Consider the following 22,385-nt stretch of genomic DNA (forward strand, 5'->3'; position numbering starts at 1 on the left):
CTGAACACTGAATGACTGATGGAAAGATCCTTCATGGTATACTGGGACCTATCACCTTTATCTACCATCATTTCCACTTCCTCTGGATCCTTGGTCCCAGTAATAAAGGAAGAAGATATATAGTGAGATGGGTGGTCTTAAGTCAAATGCAGGCCATCCTGGGAGCTCAGCTGGGAAGTGTGAATTGCTGTGTGACACAAAATGGCTGATACATGTTCCAAATAAATGATGAAGTTAGGTGGGAGAGAAAGTAGGGGGGAATTGTACTGGGAGAAATCTCAATAATGTAAAGCCTCAGCCCAGGTTTTTTTGGAAGAAACATTCCCAGGTCAGCCAAAAGCAGAAGCATAGTTCACTCCAACTTTTTTCCTCCCCAAAGGCAGATGAAGAGATATGGGTCTATTCCTTCATATAGACACCTCAGTAATATTTACCACAACTGCTTCCTCAAGAAAACATTCAGAAGTAGTCAGACACTAACGGTCTTCTCTCAAAAATGAATAGAAGCAGGGTACCACAGACCCATGTCTTAGTGACGGTGCCTTGGAAGGGGAGTGGGCATTAACTCAGGCCACAGGATCATGTAATGTAAATCTTTTATTGGATGAAAAGGTCAAAATTGTACATATTCATTGGCTTCAAAACTGCATCCATAGTAAACACAATTATAAGACTGTCCTTTTTTTTTTAAAGTCTCAAATGAAATATCCAAACTGACATAATTAAAATTTACAAAATCACAACAGCTGTAATTGTCATTTGCATTTTATAGATGTACATCATACAAATGTGTTCACATTGATATGCTAGGCAACAAACTTAAACAACAAAGGAGCAACAGTTGCTTTTACAAAGAAAATTGATAAGGAGTCAGAATAGACAAAATGACACCTTATACAGGTGATCTGATTCATTGGGACAGATGCCTAATTAATAAAGGACTGATCTGAATAGTATTTATAGAAATCTGGACAATTCACCTCTGCTGTAATAATGGAACTAAACATGAAGCACCTAAAATCAACAGAGAGGTTTCTGCGAAGTCAGATGTCTCCTGGCATAAATAATTAATCAAGAGCAGAACAAAATGAGGGACTGGAGCGCTACTTTTTAAAGCTAAACTGATATTGCTTTTCACAGAAAGCCAACATGTACTTGAACGGCCATGGTCTCTAGCAATGCTTTCTAGTTTGAATGCAGGTTCTCCTGGGAATGATCCTATCTTGAAAGGAATTATAGCTGTGTCTAGTGTACCTTCTGTGCCGTTTCATTATTTTTGGAGAGTTTGAGGTAGAGTCCAACTCAGTCCTGAAGAAAGTGGAAGGTCATGCAAAGAAGTGACACAAGCACAATATCGGTTTGCTCTGTTTTACTAGACCATACTTTGCTTCACTAGACCACGCTGCTGCGTTGATAATTCTGATCCCAGAAACATCATTGAGTGGAGTGATAATGAGCTGAGAAATGATGGGCAGGACTGAGATAATCACAGTAATCACAGCAGATTAGGCTTCAAAGGGAGGTCCCCAAAAAAGCACAAAAGCATGGTTTAATTGTGTATTTCATTGATGGATCCAGCCAGCCTTCAAGGTTATGGTGACAGAAAGTCTGCGCCAGCTACACAAGGATGAGCAGCTGGCCACTAAGATTAGGTCTGTAAATTATTCTGAGGTCAAGGTAGTCCACCTGGCTTACTGCATTGGGTTTGCTCTATGTTCTTCCTTCATACACACATAATCTGCCTAGTGTTCAGCTACTCCATGTTTTCCCAGGGACAAGAAAGGGCTTGGGATCCTCTGGCTTAATTTAATCTCTCTGTTCAACAGGCATGGAAGAAAAAACCTGACTAGATAATGTAACCCTTTTTTTCTTTAGTGTCACTCTTGAAACACCTTGAGATTCCTTTTAAAGGAAGTTGGTTCCCCATAGGTAGGTGCTTAGCAAGTTTCTGTCTGTAATTCCCATTAAGTCAGGCTCAAGTTGTCTCAAAACAACTAGTAAAACATCACTAATCATTATGGCAAACCTTTGTCATCACATAATTGTTTCAAATGAAGATTAGGAATAGTACTCCAGAAAACTGGAAATTTCAAGGAACACTAACAAAGAAGTGACAAACACGCTGGGCCTGGGAGGAATTAATGTAGTTCCTTTTTTTGGGTGGGGTGTTAACCTGTTGATTCACACTAGTTCAAGGTCTGGCCTTTCACAACAAAACAAGTGGATTTTATGTGCATAAGGAGAGAGAGAACCAGGGTTGTGAGACTCATCTGTACCAGGTGAGAAAAGCAGATCATATTCAGGACAAGAAATTCGCAGAAGGCTCTTGACATTATGGAAAGCCATAAAGGATCCAAGCTGGCTATCTCTTAGGTAGTATGTTACAAGGTCACAGCAACTCCTCCTCCTAGAAAAGCTCAGACAGAAGTTACACCATTCTGGTACATAGATGTTTTCCTTTTTGGACTGATTTTTTCAAGCAGTGATAACTGAGTGACGTAGTTGACTGGACTGTTTTCTCTGGACAAAGTCCTATGTTTGTGTGTGAAGTTCAGGTATTCTTGATACTGCCATTTGCACAGTTGTTTCTTCAGTTCACTTTGAACCTATAGAAAAGGAATTCGAAAACAAAGAATCAGAAAGTTAAGACTTAGTGGGCATTGAAGGTAAAATATGCCAAAATGTCTGCCTGACTACTTAGCCCAGATACCCGAAGGTGCCCAAATCAATCAGTATTAAGCCGTGACACATTTTTAGAACTTAAAGATGTCACTGTTCACTTTTGAAAATAAACAGACTTAATTTCCAAAATTCAGAGGCTGATGGGGAAGTTTTTGACTGTACTTTCCTTGCTTCTTAATGAAGCTTATGAAGCATCTGCTTCATAAATATTTCTACCTTTTTGTATAATTTCTACTTTTCCTCATACTTAGTGTTCTGTGCCTCCTTGCTGTGACCTGTTATGTACAATAAAGGTTATCTCCAGGCTGTCAGTTTATCCAGTTTGAAATCCCTTTTAAAGATCCCTTCCTGGCTCTGAAAGATTCTGAATCAACTTGAATAGATATTATGTTTGAGAGAGGTCTCAGGGATCCTCAAAACCATAGGCAAAACGGACTTATTTTACCATCTGACACACAACTAACAGGTGGGTTGAACAACCCTGGAGGTCCGTGCCCTGCTGTGGACACTACTGGGACTGAGATGAGCGAACAGTGGGAAAGCAGGTTCTGTTGCTCTACATAAAGCAGCTCACACTCAATGCTGTAGCAGATGGAGAGCAAGTAGGCGCAGGAAACACCCAGGTCTTGCCACCGTTCACATGATCAGTCTGCTCCTGTGGATTAATGGCTCACTGTGCCCTGTTATCTCTGTTCATGTTCAGCTTCATCTCCCTCTGGTTCTCCTGCAAGGGGGGTGGCTTTCCTGAATGTCTACAAGGTAATTACAAATGCCATCCTAAACTAAGAAGATATGTCAAATGGTTCTAACCACATAGCTGCCATGTTCCATGGCTGTCATTAGTACTGAAAATCTACGACAGTGTTATAGTTAGCATCATTAGCAAAAACCCATTCCAAATTAAATGCAGAAATTAGCTGTTAGGTGAAACTGTTAATTCTTACACGGAATGTAAGTATGGACAAAGGTGATTTAAGTACTTTGAACTTAGAAATTCATCTGGTAATTCAGTTATCTAATCCTCTACTAGGTATGGGCTCTACAGTGATGTATAGAACGGAGGGTGGGACGTGCAGAAGTATATCTTGGACATCAGGGCTCCATGAAAGTCACTTTCGATAATTATCAATGAGGTGACCCGGTTCTGCCTTTATTTTCTCTGTTAACCACACAGACTTGCCAGCCCCTGTGTGCAGCTTCAGGTATGGACAGAACATGTCCTCTGGAGCTTTCAAGACTCTAGTAAATAAAATGGGACTTCCCTCACCAACCCAGTACTCCAGTATTATCCCAGCAAGCTCAAAGCCCTTCAGCACTGCTGTGTACCTTATTCCAAAAACCAGGACACACAATACCACTTTCATCCCATACAGATACCACCCAGCTTGGCAGCAGAGCAGTCTCTCACATTGTTGTAGATACTTAAAACTGAAGGAACACACAGAGAGAAAATACTAGTTTTTATGATTGCAGGGAACCATAACGGATGGAGGGAGGATCCACTGCCAAGTTGTAATGAGTGGCCAATCTGCTCCAGACACAGTTATCCCTAAGCAGCATGGATGCAAGCCAACCCATACCGCTTAATCTTGGGGCCAGAGACCACACTTTGCCTGACCATTTTTAACAAGTAGTAGATTTGTGTGTTGCGAGATACAACATGCAAGCTATTTAAAGGCTGTTGGCAAGGAGTCTACGCAGACAGAAGGCAGGTGGGAAGTAAAACATTCTGTATTTACAGTTAGTCCTGAAAGCAATCCCTCAGAACGGCACTAGAAAGGCCATTATGAACTGTTTTCCTAAGTAACAAACGTATTTTATGCATCATTCATCCTTGGGTAGTATTAATGTCACCTCCATTTAGCCATCTCTATGACAGCATTCAGTGTAAGCAAGTGGGGAGACTGAGGCACTGTTAGTGGGTGATTCTGCTCATCTAACCTACACACTTTTCTGAGGATGAGATGTGTTTTTACACTTCTCTTGTGGCTCTTGTTTTATGGCTTTGGGGGAAAGTGTAGCAAATTCTGGCAATCCATACAGTTTTTACACAAAGAAATCTAGAGAGCTCTCCTTTCTGTGGGAAGCAGTTTGTTTTGTCCCTGCCCATGGCAGGGGTGCTGGACTAGACAGTCTTCAAAGGTCCCTTCCAACGCAAACCATTCTGTGGTTCTATGTTTTTTTAAAAAGACAGGATCTCCAAAATATACTACAGCAAATTTATCCAAATTCTAACAATGTTACAAAACCCAGGAAATAAAGTGCTTGAACAGAACTACTGAAAACACAAAGGCTGCCTTGAAGAAGGGAGAGGGAATGGAAAAGGGAGAGGCAAAGGGAGAGGGAGAGGGAAAGGGAAGAAACTTGTTAGGAGAAAATAAAGCTAAAGAAAGTAAGTAGTGTCACAAGATTTCCATTGAGACATCATCATGATACCTATGGGACATAAAGCAAAGAAAAAAGTCCCCTGACAGGAAAGTCACCAACCATTTGTAAAGGGTCATTTCTTCAAAGCTTATTTTGTGTCCTTCTGTCAGAACTGTATGAATACAGATAAAGTCAGCAAAGTTACCAGAGGACAAAGAGATATAGGTATTTCATGCTTTCAGGAGCAGATCAAAGCACAGATCTGTTCTGTAAATAGGGAAAAGGAGCAAAACCAGAGAGGCCCATGACTTTAAAAGGTTTTGATAATCTTATGTACTTGCTACTCACCTCTGCGTTTGAGAAACAATATAGAAGAGCGACAAAAAATCCCTAGGACAGGACGTGTAGGGAGAAAAAAGCCAACCATCAGGATTTAAAGCATAGAATCAAAGAAAGACATCAGGTTTCATTTAAAATTTGAGTAAGACAACAAAAATACTGATTTTCCATTGTTATATTGGAGGTTAGGTGATGTGGCACTATTTATTGTGTTTACATTATAGGATTAAATTCCTCAATGGACTGGAGACATTATAGGTATATTGTTGCCCTTGTATGGAGACACTGATGACTAATTTACTGTTTACTGTATCCTACAAATAAGTTCTTCCTCAGATAATGTAGTAGGGACCTCTGTCTTGTTCCAGTCTGTATTTACAGTAGTGAATTAACTGGGTCAAGACCTGCTCTTGGTTTGCATCTTTGCTACTAAATACCTAATTTCACTCACAAGGCAATGGCTGTGTTTGAACAACCTATTGGGAAAGGTCTTGGGTTCATATTCACCCAGAGCTAGTTGGGCATTGTTTGGGGGAGTGTCAGTCAGCCAGGAGCCAAGTCATTTCACAGACCGTGCAAACACAAACACCGGACATTGCTGGACTACATGTGTGTTAGTAAACTGAAGGAGGCACAGCCCTGAACACTGACCTGTGCTTCCACATGGTGTTAAAATGAACATGGTCCATGACACAGCTTTGTCTTGGGCCAACAAGCATTTTCCCAAACAGTGTCTAGCCATGGTTGAGAGGTAAGCAAATAAGAAGGATCATTTTTGGCATATATGAACACCGACTAGCTGTTATAGGGTACAGGGGAAAGGGGAAGGAAAAAGATCTCAGCTATATATTACAAAATGTACCATACCCGGGCCTTGGCCCTCTCAAATCCACAATATTGCTCTAAATAGTGGTACAGCAAAATAAAATATACGAAGAATGTGACAGATTCATTACTGCTAAAGTGTAAGGGCAGAGCAGGTTGTTATACATTATCTTTATTTTTCAGTCCTCTTATCATCACCTTTATTATCTGTGGAATTAGTTTCAAGCAGTTCACCTTAATCCATAGGCTGGTCTTCGTGGTATCCAGTGATTGCTATTCAATAAAAGTAGATGTATTTTTTATTGTGATTATTAGTATGAAGTCTGACTCAGAGCTCAAAACTAGTGTGAGATTTCAAATAATAAGGTAAAGGAACAACAGAAAGAGCTTGCAAAGGAGTAAGATGGAATGTGTGTGTTGAATTTAGACACATTATTAACACCTCTTCTAATAACCAACCTAAAATGTAAAACTCCTGAGACTGTGGTGTTTCAACCCAAACCTCTTAGGACTCATAAACATCTTGTCCAGCTTACCTGAAAAGAACCCAAGCCCAGCTCAATATAAAGACGAGCTTCCAGACCAGTGTTTTCTGGGAAAAATGCAAAGACAATGTAGTGCACTCCAAAGAGGGGGATCAAGAGCAACGTGGATTTAGCAAGTCTCCTGGCAAACCAAGAATTGAAGAACAATGCATTGTTAGAAATTCAGAATTAGTGATAGCAACTATATATTGGAAAAAATTTCAATACACAGCTCCCAGAATGGAGGAAGCTGCATCTAATGAAGCTACAGAAAGATTACTTTCTTCCACTCCCACTGTTAACACCAGGTGAAAAAAAGATGAACAAATCAGCATGCAAGTTTTCCGTATTGACCTCCAAGGGTTCTTCTCCCTGCTCTACATGAAAAACAGGGGCGCCAAGCTAAGTACTCTGGTCTATTCTCTTGAGACTAATCTCAGGCACATATAGGCATCTCCCATATAAGCGTCTCAACTTCCAAAACTGGCAACAGAGATCTAATCATCACTGTCCGTAGGTCTTCATTCAGTTGCTTAAACGGTGGTGTGAGAGCCACCACTGATGTTCTAGGGTATTTTGCTTGGCCTTCAACATACTCCAGAAGGGCACAGGTTTACGCTAGGCCCTGTGCCATAACTAACAGACATACATATATATCTTAGGATGAGTCAAATAACTTGCTAAAGTCCTCTGACTGCACTGATGAGATCCCCATTGGCTGTGAAGGGGATCATAAACCAGAAGGGTTGGGTTCAGTTGCCAGAATATCAGCATACTGTTACTGCTAAGAATGTAAAGGAAATTATCTGTATCTTTCTCTATGTGGCCATTTGCGTGGAAAGGACTGGAAGCAAGATGGATGTGTTACCGTTAGTGTTTACACTTTCAATCTGGGTCCTTTTGGAGCAGTAATACTTTATATTTTACTTTTCTCATTGTCTCCAACACACCCACCCTATCCTCCTCCCCCGAAGAAACAGAGATGTGATATTTGGAATGAAAAGGAAAGTTTACATTGTTATGTCTTCTGGGATTTATCTTTCTATTAGTAAGGAGTAGAACATTTTGTGCTCCTGCCCATAAAACATTTCTTATAGCAGCTACAGGAGGTCGATATCAAGAGACCCAGAAATACTTACACAAAGTGGCTTGAATGGCTCCCTCCTCCCTCTTGAGATTTCAGTTTATGGACTAGAATTCTTATCACATTAATAAATATAGTAAAATTAATCTGAAAAGACAAGACAAAATCTGTAAACTACAAATCAATACATATCTTCAGTTGACACAAATTATCTGAAAATTCCCTGTTACAGGAATTGCACTGGTATAAATCAGTCAAGATCTGTTCACAGGTCAAATCAATACCATTAGAAATAGTATTATTTTTCCCACCAGTATATAGTTATATATAAAGTATGCTGAAATTTTTTTTGAATGAATATAGACCTACATACCTCAATATAATTTTATGTCTGATACTAAGCCCTAGTATTCACTGTCAGCACCTGGCAGACATTACAAGGTCTAAATGGTCCCCCCGTTCCCTTCATTTTTTGTGACAGGGATCATAACAGATACATTTCTACATTACATACTGTTTCCTCCCTAAATTTAGATGGAATGAACGTGTACATAAGGGGTTTTTTTGTCTTAAGTTTACATCCTAAGAAATAATTTGAAAAATATACTGGATAAAATTATCTATATGTATGTCTTGTATTAAACCAGCTTCATATTATCTAAGAGTCTTGCCTGCATGGATTGTCTTTCTTCAGAAATGACTTACAGAGACACAGACATGACTGTGGTCTGTGGAATGGAGATGTCAAGATGATTCCATAGTGTTCTAGTGTGACTCTAGAAAATATAGGTTTTACCCTTTAGCTTGTCATTTAGGGTGTTTGGGGTGGAGGGGGGGGGGGGCACACAACAAAACCAGCAAAAAAACCAACAAAAACCCCTATATGCTATACAATAATTTCCAACTCTTTGAAATTCAATACTAAAACATGTGCTACTGCTTTTCTTCCAGCTTACTGAAAGAAGACACTAACTTAGTTTTCACATTTCAAAACGTACTCAAGACAAAATGAAAAAACATACTAATACAGTGAGCAGAATGGGGCCTTTGATGATCCATAACACCACTCCATTTTCATCATCATCCCAACATCTGAAACAGCAAACAAAACCAGACATGTTATCTGTCCCATGTGAGCTTTTCACGGCACATGAATGTATTTCTGTCACAGAGTAGGAAAGTGATGGACACTAAGTTTTAAATCACTATTTAAATGCCCCTGCCAGTACTTGCACCCTGATACCTCTCTAAAAGCTTCTGTGTAGCCCAGCCTAAAGGAGGCTTATTCAGTAAGAGGCAAGGGTTGAAGAACCAAAGCAAAGTCAAGAAATGCACATTGTATTTCCAGGCTTCTTTCCTGCTCTTCTGTTGAAAAAGTGGCTGTTTGACAGGGTACAGATCAGAGACTGAACTACTGTGCGTCCACAAATGTAATGACTTTGGGGTCATGAGGAAATAGGCAAGAAAAATCTAGAGCCCTAGTAAAAGTACCCTGAAGGAAGAGAGCAGAATGCACTTTTGGTCCTTGTTTTGAGGGTTTCATGTATTTAACATCAATAACAGTCCAGCTTAACTCCCTGCAGGCAAGTGCCCTACATGCTAGGTTGTATCATGGTCCCTCTTCCTGTATTTTCCCTTCCAGTTTTGTGGCACAGGATATTTGGCTGCATAATGATAAAACTTACAGGTGGTGGCTTATCCCAGCACGCCCAAGCATAAGGTGTATCTTTGCAATGTGAGTTCAGACCAGCTGCCTCTGAAGAACTTGGGTTTCCCATTCCCTAGGCTATTAGGTAAAAGATGAGTGGTTCTGATACTGCAGTTTATTTATGTAGCTAATATTAGTAGTTATCTGAACTCTCTCTGTAACTGGAGTGTCTTGTGCCAGATTCTTCTCCTACTGATCTGACAGATAAACCCAGCGATTCTTTGGAAAAGAAGCACTAGGACAGGAGGAAGAATGAAATCTTCCTCACATCTCTACAGGTTACAAAAAAGCACATGATGTGGAAAAGTAGACCACTTCCACTTATGAAACAGTAATAAAAAAAGGAAAATAGGATGTACTAAATGTGGTGGACGATAGAACTTCTGGCTTTTACATCATTAATCTGAGTCCTGAGAAGGTAGGTGTAAAATAAAACCTTTTCTAACTGATCATCCATGTGAAATGACCCGAAGGCCTTCGGGGCAGCTTTTAGTAAACAATCATCTGCTTTATACCTGGCTCTTATACTGAAAGATTAAAAAAAAAAAAAAAAAACAACACTCAAAGAACTGAATGGAAATGGAAGAAGAAAGTACTTATCAGGACACAATGTGTTTGGGGGGTACTTATTTGAAGAGATTAAGAATATTAATTTATGGTTGATTTTATACAAAAGCAGTGATTTTCTTAAATTATAATGATTTCAGGGACTGGGCATTAGGAAACTAAATGAAAATTCAATACTTACTATATTTCCAGGTTTTATTATTCCATATATGCACATAAAAATCAGAAGGCTTAAAGCTATTTTCTCACTTACTTGCGTATGAAATTTAAAGATTAGAGGCGCCACTTTGGAATGACATTTTTTTTCCTTTTTTTTTTTCTTTATATATATATATCTATTTTCCCCCACTGGCAAATCAAAATACAGTACAAAATAAGATGCCCTTGGCTTCTTTATCCAAGCTCTGACTTACCCGGTATTTTGTCGAAGGATTCTTGTGAGGATCCAAGCAAACATCACAGCAGTGGGAGCTCCTGGACAAATCAACATGGAACACAATATAATTGCTTTGAGTACCATGTCCCATGGAAACTTTATTCCAGGAAGGTTCACAGTGCAGCAGATTGGATGGACACTAAAGGTCAAAGAATGGGCCAGACAATAAATAACTTTATGAAAGAACTTAACTTGCTGCTCAGGGAAAGAAACAAAAAGAAAAAAAACCCAGAAGAATGAAACCAAAACAAAAGAGAATAGGGGATGCTGTGAAACTATCTTTTAAAAAATAACAGCTAAGAATTACTTGAAGGTTTGGATATTAATTACTTGCGAAGCTGGAGGAATAATTTATTTAGCTAAAGCTCTTTTATCTTTTGAATTGTGGCCAGCATACAACTCTCTGTACACTAGTTGGAAGAGGTCATATTTTCATCCTAAGGAGCCTCTACTGATCACTCTAGACCCAACAACTAATGAGCGTTCCATGAAAATGTATCTAAATCCATGAACTGGTTCTTTCTAGCCTCACTTTGTCACTGCTTATCCTTCTGCATTTATGACTGAATAGTTATTTCTTTTCTTTCTAATTTTTTTTTAAATTTTTTAATAGGTCTATAAACTAGCAATTGCTTTTGCTCTTGGTCTGTGGAATTGAATTTCCAAAGACTAAGTAAGTTTCAAATCTGCGACAAAAGGGACTCTAATCTGAAGCCAGTGACATTTTCACTGATAAATCTATAGAAATATAGCTAATATCTTTCTAAGTATCATTTGAGATCTGTGGGAAAGGACCAGAAAGTGTCCTTCCTAATTTTAGACCTTTGTTCAAGGCCTTTAAGCTGGGACCATATTCAGCTCAATTTAATTAATCAAAAGAAATATTTGCATCTGCATCTCCTAAGATCTGTGTTGCCCCTGAGATTTCTTTCACTTTCTGTTGACTATAGAAGGAGGCAAGGATCACTATATTATTAATCGAGGTGTTTCTTTTGTTATCTCAAGTTAGCTGTGGTTAATCAAGGTCTAAACATCTAGTTTCAGGATATCATAATTAGAACAGCTCCAAATTAACATTCCCTTTATAAAATTAAGACTTTTAAAATTTAATTACATAAAAAAGTCTGAGAATTTGAAGATGAAGGATAAATTATTATTTCCTTCAGAAGAATTTGATTTTCATTCCTAAAGCCAAAAATATCATGTAACCACTCAGTTTGGGTTCCTCCATTTTAAAATAGCCAAGATGAGGTACAAGAATATCTGGGAGTTACAATGAATAATTCTTTGCAAGGAAAGAAATTTTATGTATTGCATGCACACATTCTAAAAATCAGAGATAATTTTAATTGCTGTATATTTAATTACTGTATAAACTCAAAAGATTCCCTAAAGCCAGAAGATCTTTGAGAAAACAAAAAGAATTTTTTTTATTCGTAGGCCTGAACTGAACGTGATTTAAGATTAATCTATCTAGTTCTGCTTACTAAAAGCAAAATGTCAATTTAGAGTTAGTCACCCAAACTTCTTTAGTCAGTGGAGGAAGGTGATGTATTTCCAGGATTTTATCCAGCCGTATTACTCATCTTCCTGAGGACTGGATTAATCACCTCCATGGCATGCATACCTAACACTGCTGACTGCAGGAGAAACCTGGAGACATAGTTTAGATTAGATGGCTAACATTTAAATTACCGTAGTTGCATGAAATTAATTCTAATCATAAAGACGAATACTGTAGTCTTTCAAGTAGGCATATCATGGTGCTTCTAGTAATCCAGCCTATCCTCTCCTTCAAAGTTTTGAATGGTTAAATACTTAATGACATAAACAGAAAGACATAATCATGGTATGGTTTTGATGTAGCAGTACTAGATGAATGGGCAACTTTCGTTAGAAAGGTGGCACTTTGATAGGCACCTTTTGTCTGAAAGTAAATGGAAATACCAGGTAACACAAAGAGGAGAAGAGTACTAACCCCAGCCAGTAAATATGAACCACCATACATACTGCTTGTCTGAAACAAAGGTCAGCAAAAGCAGTGTTTGCAGGTATATCCCTTCTATAAGAAGCCAGAAGAAATTGGCTAAAATACTGAACTGGAAGAACGCCACAGCAGCCTTACAGGCAACCTGGAAATGCAGAGGAAGGAAAAACTATTAGGTGTGCTCTCCATGGTGCCAGGTTTCTCTACAAGTACAGGCAAAATTTTATGTTACCACACAAGAATGGAGAAATTATTACAAGATTGGAGTAGGTTTGGGATTCCATCATTTCAATTGACTTTACTTCATTTTTTTGAAAGGGTAGCATTGACCCTGTCTTACAAATTAAATTCTTCACTGATAGAAATTGTTACAGCTCCATTAGAGTCAACAGACCTGTACCTTATATATCAAAGCTGAATGTAGCCATAGAGCTTGGTCTTTGGGTTTCTGTAGTATTGTTTAAGACTTCAGTTCTAGCAAACTAAAGAGAAATGGGATTAAGAAATCTCCACGTTCTCTTCAGGCCAAGATTTAAATGTTAAATCAAGGATAAAAGAGAGAGGAAATTTAGTACCGTTGACATTAGGCAGTGGTCCATAGTTTCATCTGCAAACAAAACAGCATCTTTGGTGAAAACAGCAATTGCTCTCAGGATAAAGGAGACAAACAGGTGCATATGGATGTAATTCCGTGTACAGTGGAATTTTCTGACATGGAAAGAAAAAATAAAAATTGTTCTTCAAGAGAAATTTCTCATGGTCTCATCAAAACTCAGACAGGAATACAGGTTGACTTCAGACACCTTCCAAAGCAAGTAAATGATCTATCATTATCTAAGAGGGTGCTAGACACAAAAGAGCAGAGCAGCTATTATCTCTTTAAGCTAATAAAAGTGCTAGTATAATTGTCCTTGAATCACCACACATTTAAAGGAAAAGCCAAAAGCGGAGAGTAACTCTGTTACTCCTGGGCTGTATTGCAATAATACCTTTCAATTATTCTAAATAACATTTTCTGTTGCATGAGCATGCAACAGGCTCTTCAGCCCCGTTCTGGCTAGAGGAAAACAGTATTGAATAGGTTTCAGTCACATGTTGTGGGATGGCTGCCAGAGAAGTAGCTGCCTTACCCTCGACTGCATTTCCCGAGATTGCCCTGTCCACAGTTTGACCTTGAGCTGAAGGAATCTCCTTCAAGGTTTGCACAGATCAGCCTCTTGGTCCTGGGTGTCTCTATAAGAGATATGACCTTCGAGACTGCAAAGCCACTCCAGTTAGGAAGCTGCTTCTGTGCTCTGTGCTCCTGTCTGCAGAGTAAGCTTAAGGCTTTTCTCCAAATGCACTGGAACCAATCAAAACGACAGTCAGCTTCCTAATATCCGACACCATCGAACATGACATTTAAATTTCTTTAAATCTCTTTCTGAAGCTCCCAATTATGGAAGCAATGGTCTTTCACAGAGGGAATGGACAGTTTAGAATTACTACTAGTCCAGGGACATGAAAGACTTTTTCTCCAGAGCATGTCCTGCTATGCACTGGAGGAATAGTTATCTTACATTAACAGTGATAACAGGCTGGAGCATTTCCACTGTATGGTGTCATTAAGGAGACTAAGACAGCCTGCCCAGCCAGCTTTATCGTTTTAACATCTGCAGGGAAATGCCACAACATCAACAGAGAAGGACCCATTGCCATCAACGGTGTTATGTTTGAGAAGGATTTGAAAATAATAATAAAAAAATTGCACAAAACAGAAACACAGAGGGTTTGAGAGGAATTAGGATGAGGCTATCTTAAGACATCCTGGAAGAAAGACCTTTTTTTTTTTTTACCTGAAGGCAGCAAACACAATTAGAGCTGTAATGAGTGAAGTCACTGATGCTGCATAGCCAGCAGTGTAGACACGCCAAAATGCAGAATAATATGATTTCTATGAGAAAAAGAGAACACAGACCAATGCTGGTGGTTATGCAGCATGCATGCTAGTGTGCGTATTTCACTAAGATACATTTTGCCTTACTAGACAGTCCTATCACCTGTGTGCTGCTTTGCATGCTTAAGATCTGATTCAGGTTTTCCCTTCCATCACTAACACACCTTTTTTCTTTTGAAACCTACATAACCTTACACATGAAAGAGGTTCCACGGCCCGCAGGCTCGTATGGAATAGTGACCCTCTTGAGCATGTTCAACAGGAAAATGTTACTTTTGTTAAGTAACTACATTTTCTCCTATAGATACCTAAAGTCTCTAGGGCACTGAAGGTTGCTGATGGGGGATCTGTAAATCTGTCGCTTTAGACGTGATCTAGATTCACTCTGTTTATCTCAAATGATGTTTCCCACTGATTTAATAAGTGTTGATTTTCATAAACAGCTATATTTAAAGAGAAATAAAACTTTCATTTTACAGGTGAGGAAACGGAAACACTGGGAAACAGTCACGTCACACTGTGGAGGTAGGAAAGTTAAAGCCAAGGAAATAACGTCACAGACTAATTCTTTGGACAAACAGTTCATTCAGTAGCCATGTATTGTAACACCGTAAATTCTTTATACTTCATTTGTTTGTTTGCCCTGCATTCAGATATCCTATGTCCCAAGAAATATAAAGCATGCTTGCAGTGCTTTAGCTATGCAAATTTTATTCTGACTCCCTACAAGATCACCTATTTATTCAAAATGCCAAGAAACTAAATTATCTGAATTGAGGTATATTTCCTTCTTGCAGATGCAATGGACACTTTGTCCTCTAATTGATCCAAACTCTGTTTATCCAAAAGGCAGTTGCCTCTAGGTTGAGGCAACTGATTAGCAACATTAGGTAGATCCATAAATAAATCTTGCAACCCTGACAACCTAGGAATCATCCTGGTGTTTCTGAAATAGATTTAATCTTTTATACAGTGATTTCAAAACACAGGTGAAAATTAGAAAATAGGTTCTTCAACTGAACAATGAAATATTTCAATGCATTTTGTCTGTTTTTGAAGGGTAGCTAAAAAAACAACACTATTTGCAGAAGACATCATAAGTCCTCACTGCAGATACAAAATACAAAACAAGTGGTTGTCTTAGAATTTAAGTGGGATTCTTCTCACCTACTTCTCTATGTTTACAATGCAGGAGAGTTTACTGACCTTATCTTCCTTTTATGGACTTTGCGGGTTTGTCTGCAATAACAAACCAGACACAGCCACAGCACAGACATGAGCTCTGCCTGAAATCTTTCATAATGTTAAAATGTAAATACAGCCCCTTGCCTGATTTCAGCCTAGTCCAGCTACAGACTATGTCTGGCTTAGCACAAGCCAGGGACTGCTCAGAGAAATCCACCCTGGTGTGGAGGGTAAGAGAATTTAGCCCTGTGGGTGAAAGCCATGCCATGGCAGCTGGCCCCATGGCTGGAGAACTGTGTGCCAGAATACATGGCACCTTACCAGTCTCACACCCCTTCTGAACTGTCTGCATGGTTTCCAGCAACTTTCGGAAGTTTTTTAAGCATTTCTCTTTCTAGCTTCCCCACAGGGTAAAGAAGTACAAATGTTCTGGGTTTACAGGAATTGAGCTCCAGATATCTGTACTGCCTGTTCTAGCTGTGCTTGAGTTTCTAAGTTCATGGAGGCGAACGTGACGCCAGTTGTGTCTACACTTCCTGAAGATTCAGTTACCTGAACTAGTGCTGTCTTTGAGCTTTCATGCCTGGAGAACCAAAAACACTCGTAAGGAGTTTCATGAGTTAGCCTTTTCTTTCATAGGTTGGAGGTAACCTATCGCTTCTGTCAAAATACCAGGGGAGGAGGAGGAGGAGGCAGCGATGTACCCCACGAGCTAGCGCATTGGTACAAGACGTATGAGCCTTGCCCCATACAGACAGGAAACGAGGGGATGGAGACACCCCTTTTCTCTCGTGCTGGAACTGCCCCGTTTAGCAAGGGTCAGAACTCAAGAGGCAGAAGCAGCGAGCACATCTCTGCCTCATGGCTGAAGGTCGTTGATTAACAAAGTTCACCACTGAGACAATGACACCACCAGAGCAGTGCGAGGCATTCTTATCCTGGATAGGATGATGAGGATCATGGAAATTTAAATCATATGAAGAAGTGGGTGAAAAAAAAAACTACTCCTGGAGTCTAACTGAGCACCTAATGATGCTCTTCAGATAGGAAAAAATAGAGGATCATTTCCTACTCCACTGAACACCTAAGATAAAGTGTGAAAATACTCAATGGAATCCAAGAGTTCCCTCCTTGAGGTGTGCATTGACCACCATGCTATGAAGTTATGGAATCTTTTTTTCTAACTCAAAGAAAATCTGGAAAAACAAGGAACAGGAAGGAACTAAAGGAATTTTCCCTGAAAAATTCCCCACAGACTAGTTGGTAGGACTTCCCTGGGAGATGGGTGCATGATGTGGATTCAAATCAGCTTTGCCAGAGAAGTAACGCCATGAGTCTACAGATTAACACCAAGAGGAGACAACTGGATAGAGACAGAAGTGTTACCTGCCAATCCTTTGCTTCATATTATGTTTAATTTGTTAAATAGTCTCTAAATATGCCTAAGAGGTTTGAGCTTAGCACTGAAGACAGGCAATTACTGGATTCTGACAAGGCTCTCGGGTGGGAGAATCCAACTATTCATCACACTCCAAAGAGGGTACTCTGGAGACATCCCCAAGCATGAAATCAAAATCTCACCTGATCCTCAGGGCCTTTACTGGAACCTTCATCGAATCCACAGGCGACGGTGTATGGTGGGAATGGTTCTGACCAATAGGTTTCCTGTGTACAGTTTCTCTGAAGGAAGCCTTGAATGGTAAAATATATCAGAGAATGAATTATAGAGGGGGAGGTTCTTTAAGTTTTGACTAGAAACAAGTTTTTATTCCTACTTTGGTGTTAGGCACTTACAGATCTAGTCATGTTCAGCAAGACTAACTATAGAGCCATATTATTCTATATATAATTTGAAAAGTTGAGATAGGTGTTCCCATGCATTTCAAGATGCAGTGGAACGTCTACATTTTATATAGGAAAATCATTCTGCAAATTCAGTCTTTACACAGAGGAAATCAAATTATGCAGTCTATCCTGCATTTACAACATAATTTGTGCTTGCGGACAAAGTCCTGCACCACCTGATCTAGCTTTGAAATTAGATTCAATTTTTGAACTTGGTCCTGCTCTGACTGGAGGATTGGACTAGATGACCTTTCTAACTGTAATTATTCTATAACTTTATAAAACAGTTATTCTATCCATACTTATAACCTTAGCAACATAGTGCAATTGCCCGTATTTTTTAGACCACCGAAGAGACTAGACAATTAGTACAGCATAAAGCAAACCAGAAGAGTGCCAAGTATTGACCATAAGCCAAGATGTGTATCTGGATAATTACTCTGTGTTGACTGACATAAAATAGCATTGTGAATCAGGAAGATATGCAAGTTACTGAATCTTTAACTATTAAAATTTATTTTCAAAATATCTAGGGATAAGAAAGAATAGGAAAAAAGCCTTGCCGTGGATATTGGTGATTTCTTCAAAAAATCTTGGACAGGGAACTTTAACTACTTCCCCAAAAGTGGCTCTGGGCCAGCATGTTAGACCATCCCAATCTCTGGTGCATCCTGGAAAAAAAACAACGCCTCTAAATAACACACAGAACATTATACAATTGATCTTCCATAACAATTTTGTCTGTGGCTTTCCCACTAATTCATGTGCATAAGGAACAGCCACAACAGGACACGCAGCTCTGCAAGTGAAGGATTGTGTTGTTTTCCTCTTCTTGAATGCGTAGTTGCTCACAAATGCACTTGGCATTCCAGCCGGACCTTCCCCTACCTTATCTCATGAGAGAACGTACCTGAAATTCAAGCAGACACAATCTGAAAGGCAAATCAACTGGAGCTCTTTCTGCTGTCAAAACAAAAGTCACCAAAACAAAAATATTGAATAATTACTAGCACTTGAGATTTCTCGTTACTGGTATCAGAGTCTAATTGAAAACAGAGTTAAGAGCCTTAGCCTCTCGATTCCATGCTTAAAATCTACCAATTTTACCTGACTCAAAGGAAATAAGGGCTGAAGTCCTGGTCTTAGGCACTCCATGGCATTTTTACAATACACTTCAACAGGGATTAGTTCAATCCCAAACTAGAAGAACATCTCTCAGCATCATATACAATATCCATCATCAGGAGTATGTCTGACTGGTTGGCATTCATGAGGTTCCCTAAACCAGAGGTTGGTAGCTGACGACACAGGGCATGCTGCTAGCTATGAGTCTGATAAAAAGGGTTTCCAGAAGTTATACTCAGTCACAGCTTTGTCACAGATGCATCACTCTGAGACTCAAGCTGTGGTCACGCAATGTCTGTTGGCAAGTAGGTGTGGGTGCAGCGCAGAGAAATTATCAGCATGTAAAGGTGCCCGAACCAATAAAAAAAACGCTGTGTTGTAACCAAAACCAGTCTCTAGATAGTCATAAGGTGGATATAAAGCAGTGCATGATTCTCTTCTGTTTCCTGTGTGACTGATGACAAGGCAAATCTGAAATTGTCAAGAGCCGAAATGTGGAAGCAATATTACTTGCCTGTAGCTAAGCAAAGTTACTCTCCGGCTTCTGAAAGGGTAGTCCTGAGAATCTCCCACGGCATTATCCTCACATCACCCTTGGGAGGATGAAATTCCTGGTGTCCCCAATTTGCCAGATGGGAAAATAAGAAGCCCTGATTCATCACCTCTAATTTTAATTGTCTAAAATATGTTAGCTAATCTTAGCTATGTTCCCTCTGTAAGCAGTAGAAAGAGACAGGGACTTCCAGCACATGATTCATCCCATATATTGGAGGCTCCTTCTGAGGATGGGATGAATCACTCGCTGCAAGTACCTAGGTCTCTCTGATTATTATAGCCTAAACTAGGCTGCTAATTTTCAAATGAATGAAGTCAGGTAATATCAATCCGACTTAGACATGCAGTGGCCCACACACTTAGACTTAAGGGCTTCAAGGATCCCTTGTAGAGGGACTATATTACCTTTGAGGAGGTGGGTCTAAAAATCTACCATATTTGTCAATGGGGGATTAAAAACCAGAATCAGGTGACCTTATGTAGGAGTGGAACCTGTGTGTTTTAAGTCTTAGATATGGCTTCATTTCCAGTGACTTCTACAGTTTTTATCAGAGAAACCGCTGAGTGCAGAGGCGGCAAAAATGTTTTACATGCCAAAGTTTTCAAGAGACTAATGGTTGTCCAAGTCACCTGAGACTCCATCAAGACAACGGCAATAGGAATTGCAACAAGCAATGTTGACATCATATATATTTAAGTGTTCTTCAGTAACCCAGGGCTCTTTCTTTTTTAAACAATGGAGAAAAATAGGCATTTTTTAGAGGTTGATTCAGTTGACCTGTTTTACTGATCTACTTCAAGATGAGAGGAATTGCACCCTGGACTCTACTGATGACACTCATTAGACACCGCTTTGTACAACAAGAACAAAGTGGAACTACTTCAGACTAAAAAGTCTGCAACACAAACTAATTCCAGCTTGGATTCTCTGTGAGTGTTGAGATGTAACTCTGTACGAATTGTGATCTTTCCATTTGTCTCAAGTGTAATTCCTGAAAACCAAAATGAAAACCAGGGACTTTTACCAATTTTAGACTAGTTTTAAAACACCCCATTAAAAATATTGGGGATTGTTTTTCCAGATCTAATGTTTCATGTTAAACTATATTGAGAAAGGCTGTAAACACAAAACCAGATTTTGAATAAAGTTTTTCCATCTCTAGGGAATAAAATGTGGAAAGGGGAGCTTTGAGAAGATAGGAGTTGGCAAGGTTCAAGATTTTAAAATAGTTTAACAGAAGTTTGAGCAGTTTTTATTTCTTTGAGTAGCCTTTGTTGCAAAAAGGATTCCCAAATCATGTAATTATTTTTCTGGTATAGAGAAAAATTCTTGGAATGTCATACCGTAATGCATGTAATAAATCATTATCGGAAATGTCTGATTTTTGCCAGAACCTTTTCGGGTGGGTTACTGGGTGTTCCAAGAGCAAAACGTGTCCAGGAGGCATTCTGGACTTGATTAAAGGTGTGTGTGTGGAGGGAAATACCACTAAAATAGAGCAGGCAAGTACAAGAAGGATATCAGATATTAGAGTGATTGGAAAGGCTGCAGAAAAATAAATAAGAAGGTAAAGGAAATATCCTAGGGGTTAGTCTCTAAATTTTGGTAGGCTGCTAAAGGCAGACTTCCAGGTGGTTGCAATACTTCTATTCATACCAAGTGCATAAGGCATCTTTGTCTCATAACTCCTCTGTAGAAAGTGAACATCTGATAATTCATGCCAACTCAAAAATCTCCCTAGAGGTGGAATCATACTTTTCTAAACGAAGTTTGCCATAAAAAATATGACTGAACTTTTGAAAGAATTTGAATGTTTTGAAATTTCACTTTGAATCACTTTGAATCAATTCAAAATGTGTCTCCGCAATGCCAAAACCCCAGCAAGGAGAAACCCCTACCCAGAATTTTTAAAATATTTTACAGGCTCTCTGAAATGTTCATTTTAATTATCAATATTAATATTTGAGCATGGAATAGATTTCAAAACACCACCACAATAAATCTTTTGAAACAAACGAAGAAACAAAGAACCTCCAAAAATGTACAAAAAGAATATTTTTAAGAAGTTAGGATTAATTTTTTTCTTCTTTATTTTTTTTTTCTCAAAGAACATTTTCACCAGATTGGAATGATTCCTATCACAATATAACTACAGCATGCTTTTCAGTGTCTTCTGTGGAAGCTTCTCTGTAGTTTTGGATGTAAGTAAAGTACATACCAAATACTTTAGGAATGTAAGACATTCCAAGTAGGGTTTTCCTGCCCTAACTAAGCATTTAAACTTGCCAAGGTCTGATCTTAGTTTCATTCTGCAGTTAGTAAAGAGGAATATGACTCCAGAGAATGATTCATCTCATCCTAAAGTAAGCACCTAAACCAGAGGTAAAGCAACATGTTCTAGGGAGTCCCTTCTTCCTCCATTTACTTTAAGGGAATCTAAGACGACCATTCCTTACTTATACATTGAGCTTTTAAAGATGTCTAAAACATGATGACTTAAAGTCCCAGCCTAGAGAAAAAGCACCTCATACTATTAAGAATCCAAATAAAATAGGAATCAAATCTTAACTCAGGTGAACAAATGGTATCTTGACATGGTGCCCCTGAAATGATATACAAGGGATATTCATATCAGAGTTTGACAATCAGGATCGTTACCTTTAAGATCAGGTGAAACAGATTCATTCTTTTCTAAGCAGAGAGCCTCCTCTTTGACCACCTGCTGGAATATCTTGCATTCTGGATGGATTCCCGCAACCTCAGTGAGAGAAAGACAAAAAAGACCAAGAAGTTCTGTGATTATCAGAATGAGCAAGGCCAGGGTTCTTTCCAGTCTCTACCCTGTGGATGATATTTTGAGGTCTAAGAATGTGAAAACTCCAGTTGAGGGTTTTTCTGCAAAAAGGACGGGTAAAAGGCAGAAGGAGGATGTGATCTCGTACATTTATCAATTTGAATATACATACGAATACGCATACTTAGATGGATTCTTCAGGGTATCGTAAGAGTCAAGCCTATGTAGCACCTCTTCTCCAATTTGAACATTTATACCACGTGTTCATTACACCTATTTTTTTTTTCACAATACTTAAATGGGTTTCATGGTCTTTGGATCTCCACCTCTTTGTCAGCTGGCTAAAACTGAATTAATCCATCAGCTATGGGAATATTCACACTGAGTCCCTCAAACATACCTGCAGCTTGGCCCCATAAAAACAA

At 39.1% G+C, this 22,385-nt stretch overlaps 1 protein-coding gene across 1 annotated transcript in view; it reads right to left on the reverse strand.

Annotated features, from left to right (window-relative positions):
• Positions 1–2,408: 2,408 nt before the first annotated feature.
• Positions 2,409–22,385, reverse strand: part of LOC104053541 (vasoactive intestinal polypeptide receptor 1) — a 45,975-nt gene continuing 25,998 nt past the window's right edge. The window contains exons 3-14 of the mRNA XM_064441834.1: positions 21,825–21,924; positions 18,049–18,156; positions 17,222–17,331; positions 14,355–14,452; positions 13,095–13,227; positions 12,511–12,664; positions 10,510–10,570; positions 8,844–8,913; positions 7,877–7,968; positions 6,750–6,879; positions 5,398–5,439; positions 2,409–2,606 (exon numbers count right to left, since the gene is read on the reverse strand). Coding sequence (XP_064297904.1) covers positions 2,418–2,606; positions 5,398–5,439; positions 6,750–6,879; positions 7,877–7,968; positions 8,844–8,913; positions 10,510–10,570; positions 12,511–12,664; positions 13,095–13,227; positions 14,355–14,452; positions 17,222–17,331; positions 18,049–18,156; positions 21,825–21,924 — 1,287 coding nt within the window. The 3' untranslated portion in view covers positions 2,409–2,417. The remainder of the gene's footprint in view (positions 2,607–5,397; positions 5,440–6,749; positions 6,880–7,876; positions 7,969–8,843; positions 8,914–10,509; positions 10,571–12,510; positions 12,665–13,094; positions 13,228–14,354; positions 14,453–17,221; positions 17,332–18,048; positions 18,157–21,824; positions 21,925–22,385) is intronic.

The sequence above is a fragment of the Phalacrocorax carbo genome, chromosome 2 (assembly GCF_963921805.1).
Source record: "Phalacrocorax carbo chromosome 2, bPhaCar2.1, whole genome shotgun sequence".
In the NCBI taxonomy this organism is placed as follows: domain Eukaryota; kingdom Metazoa; phylum Chordata; class Aves; order Suliformes; family Phalacrocoracidae; genus Phalacrocorax; species Phalacrocorax carbo.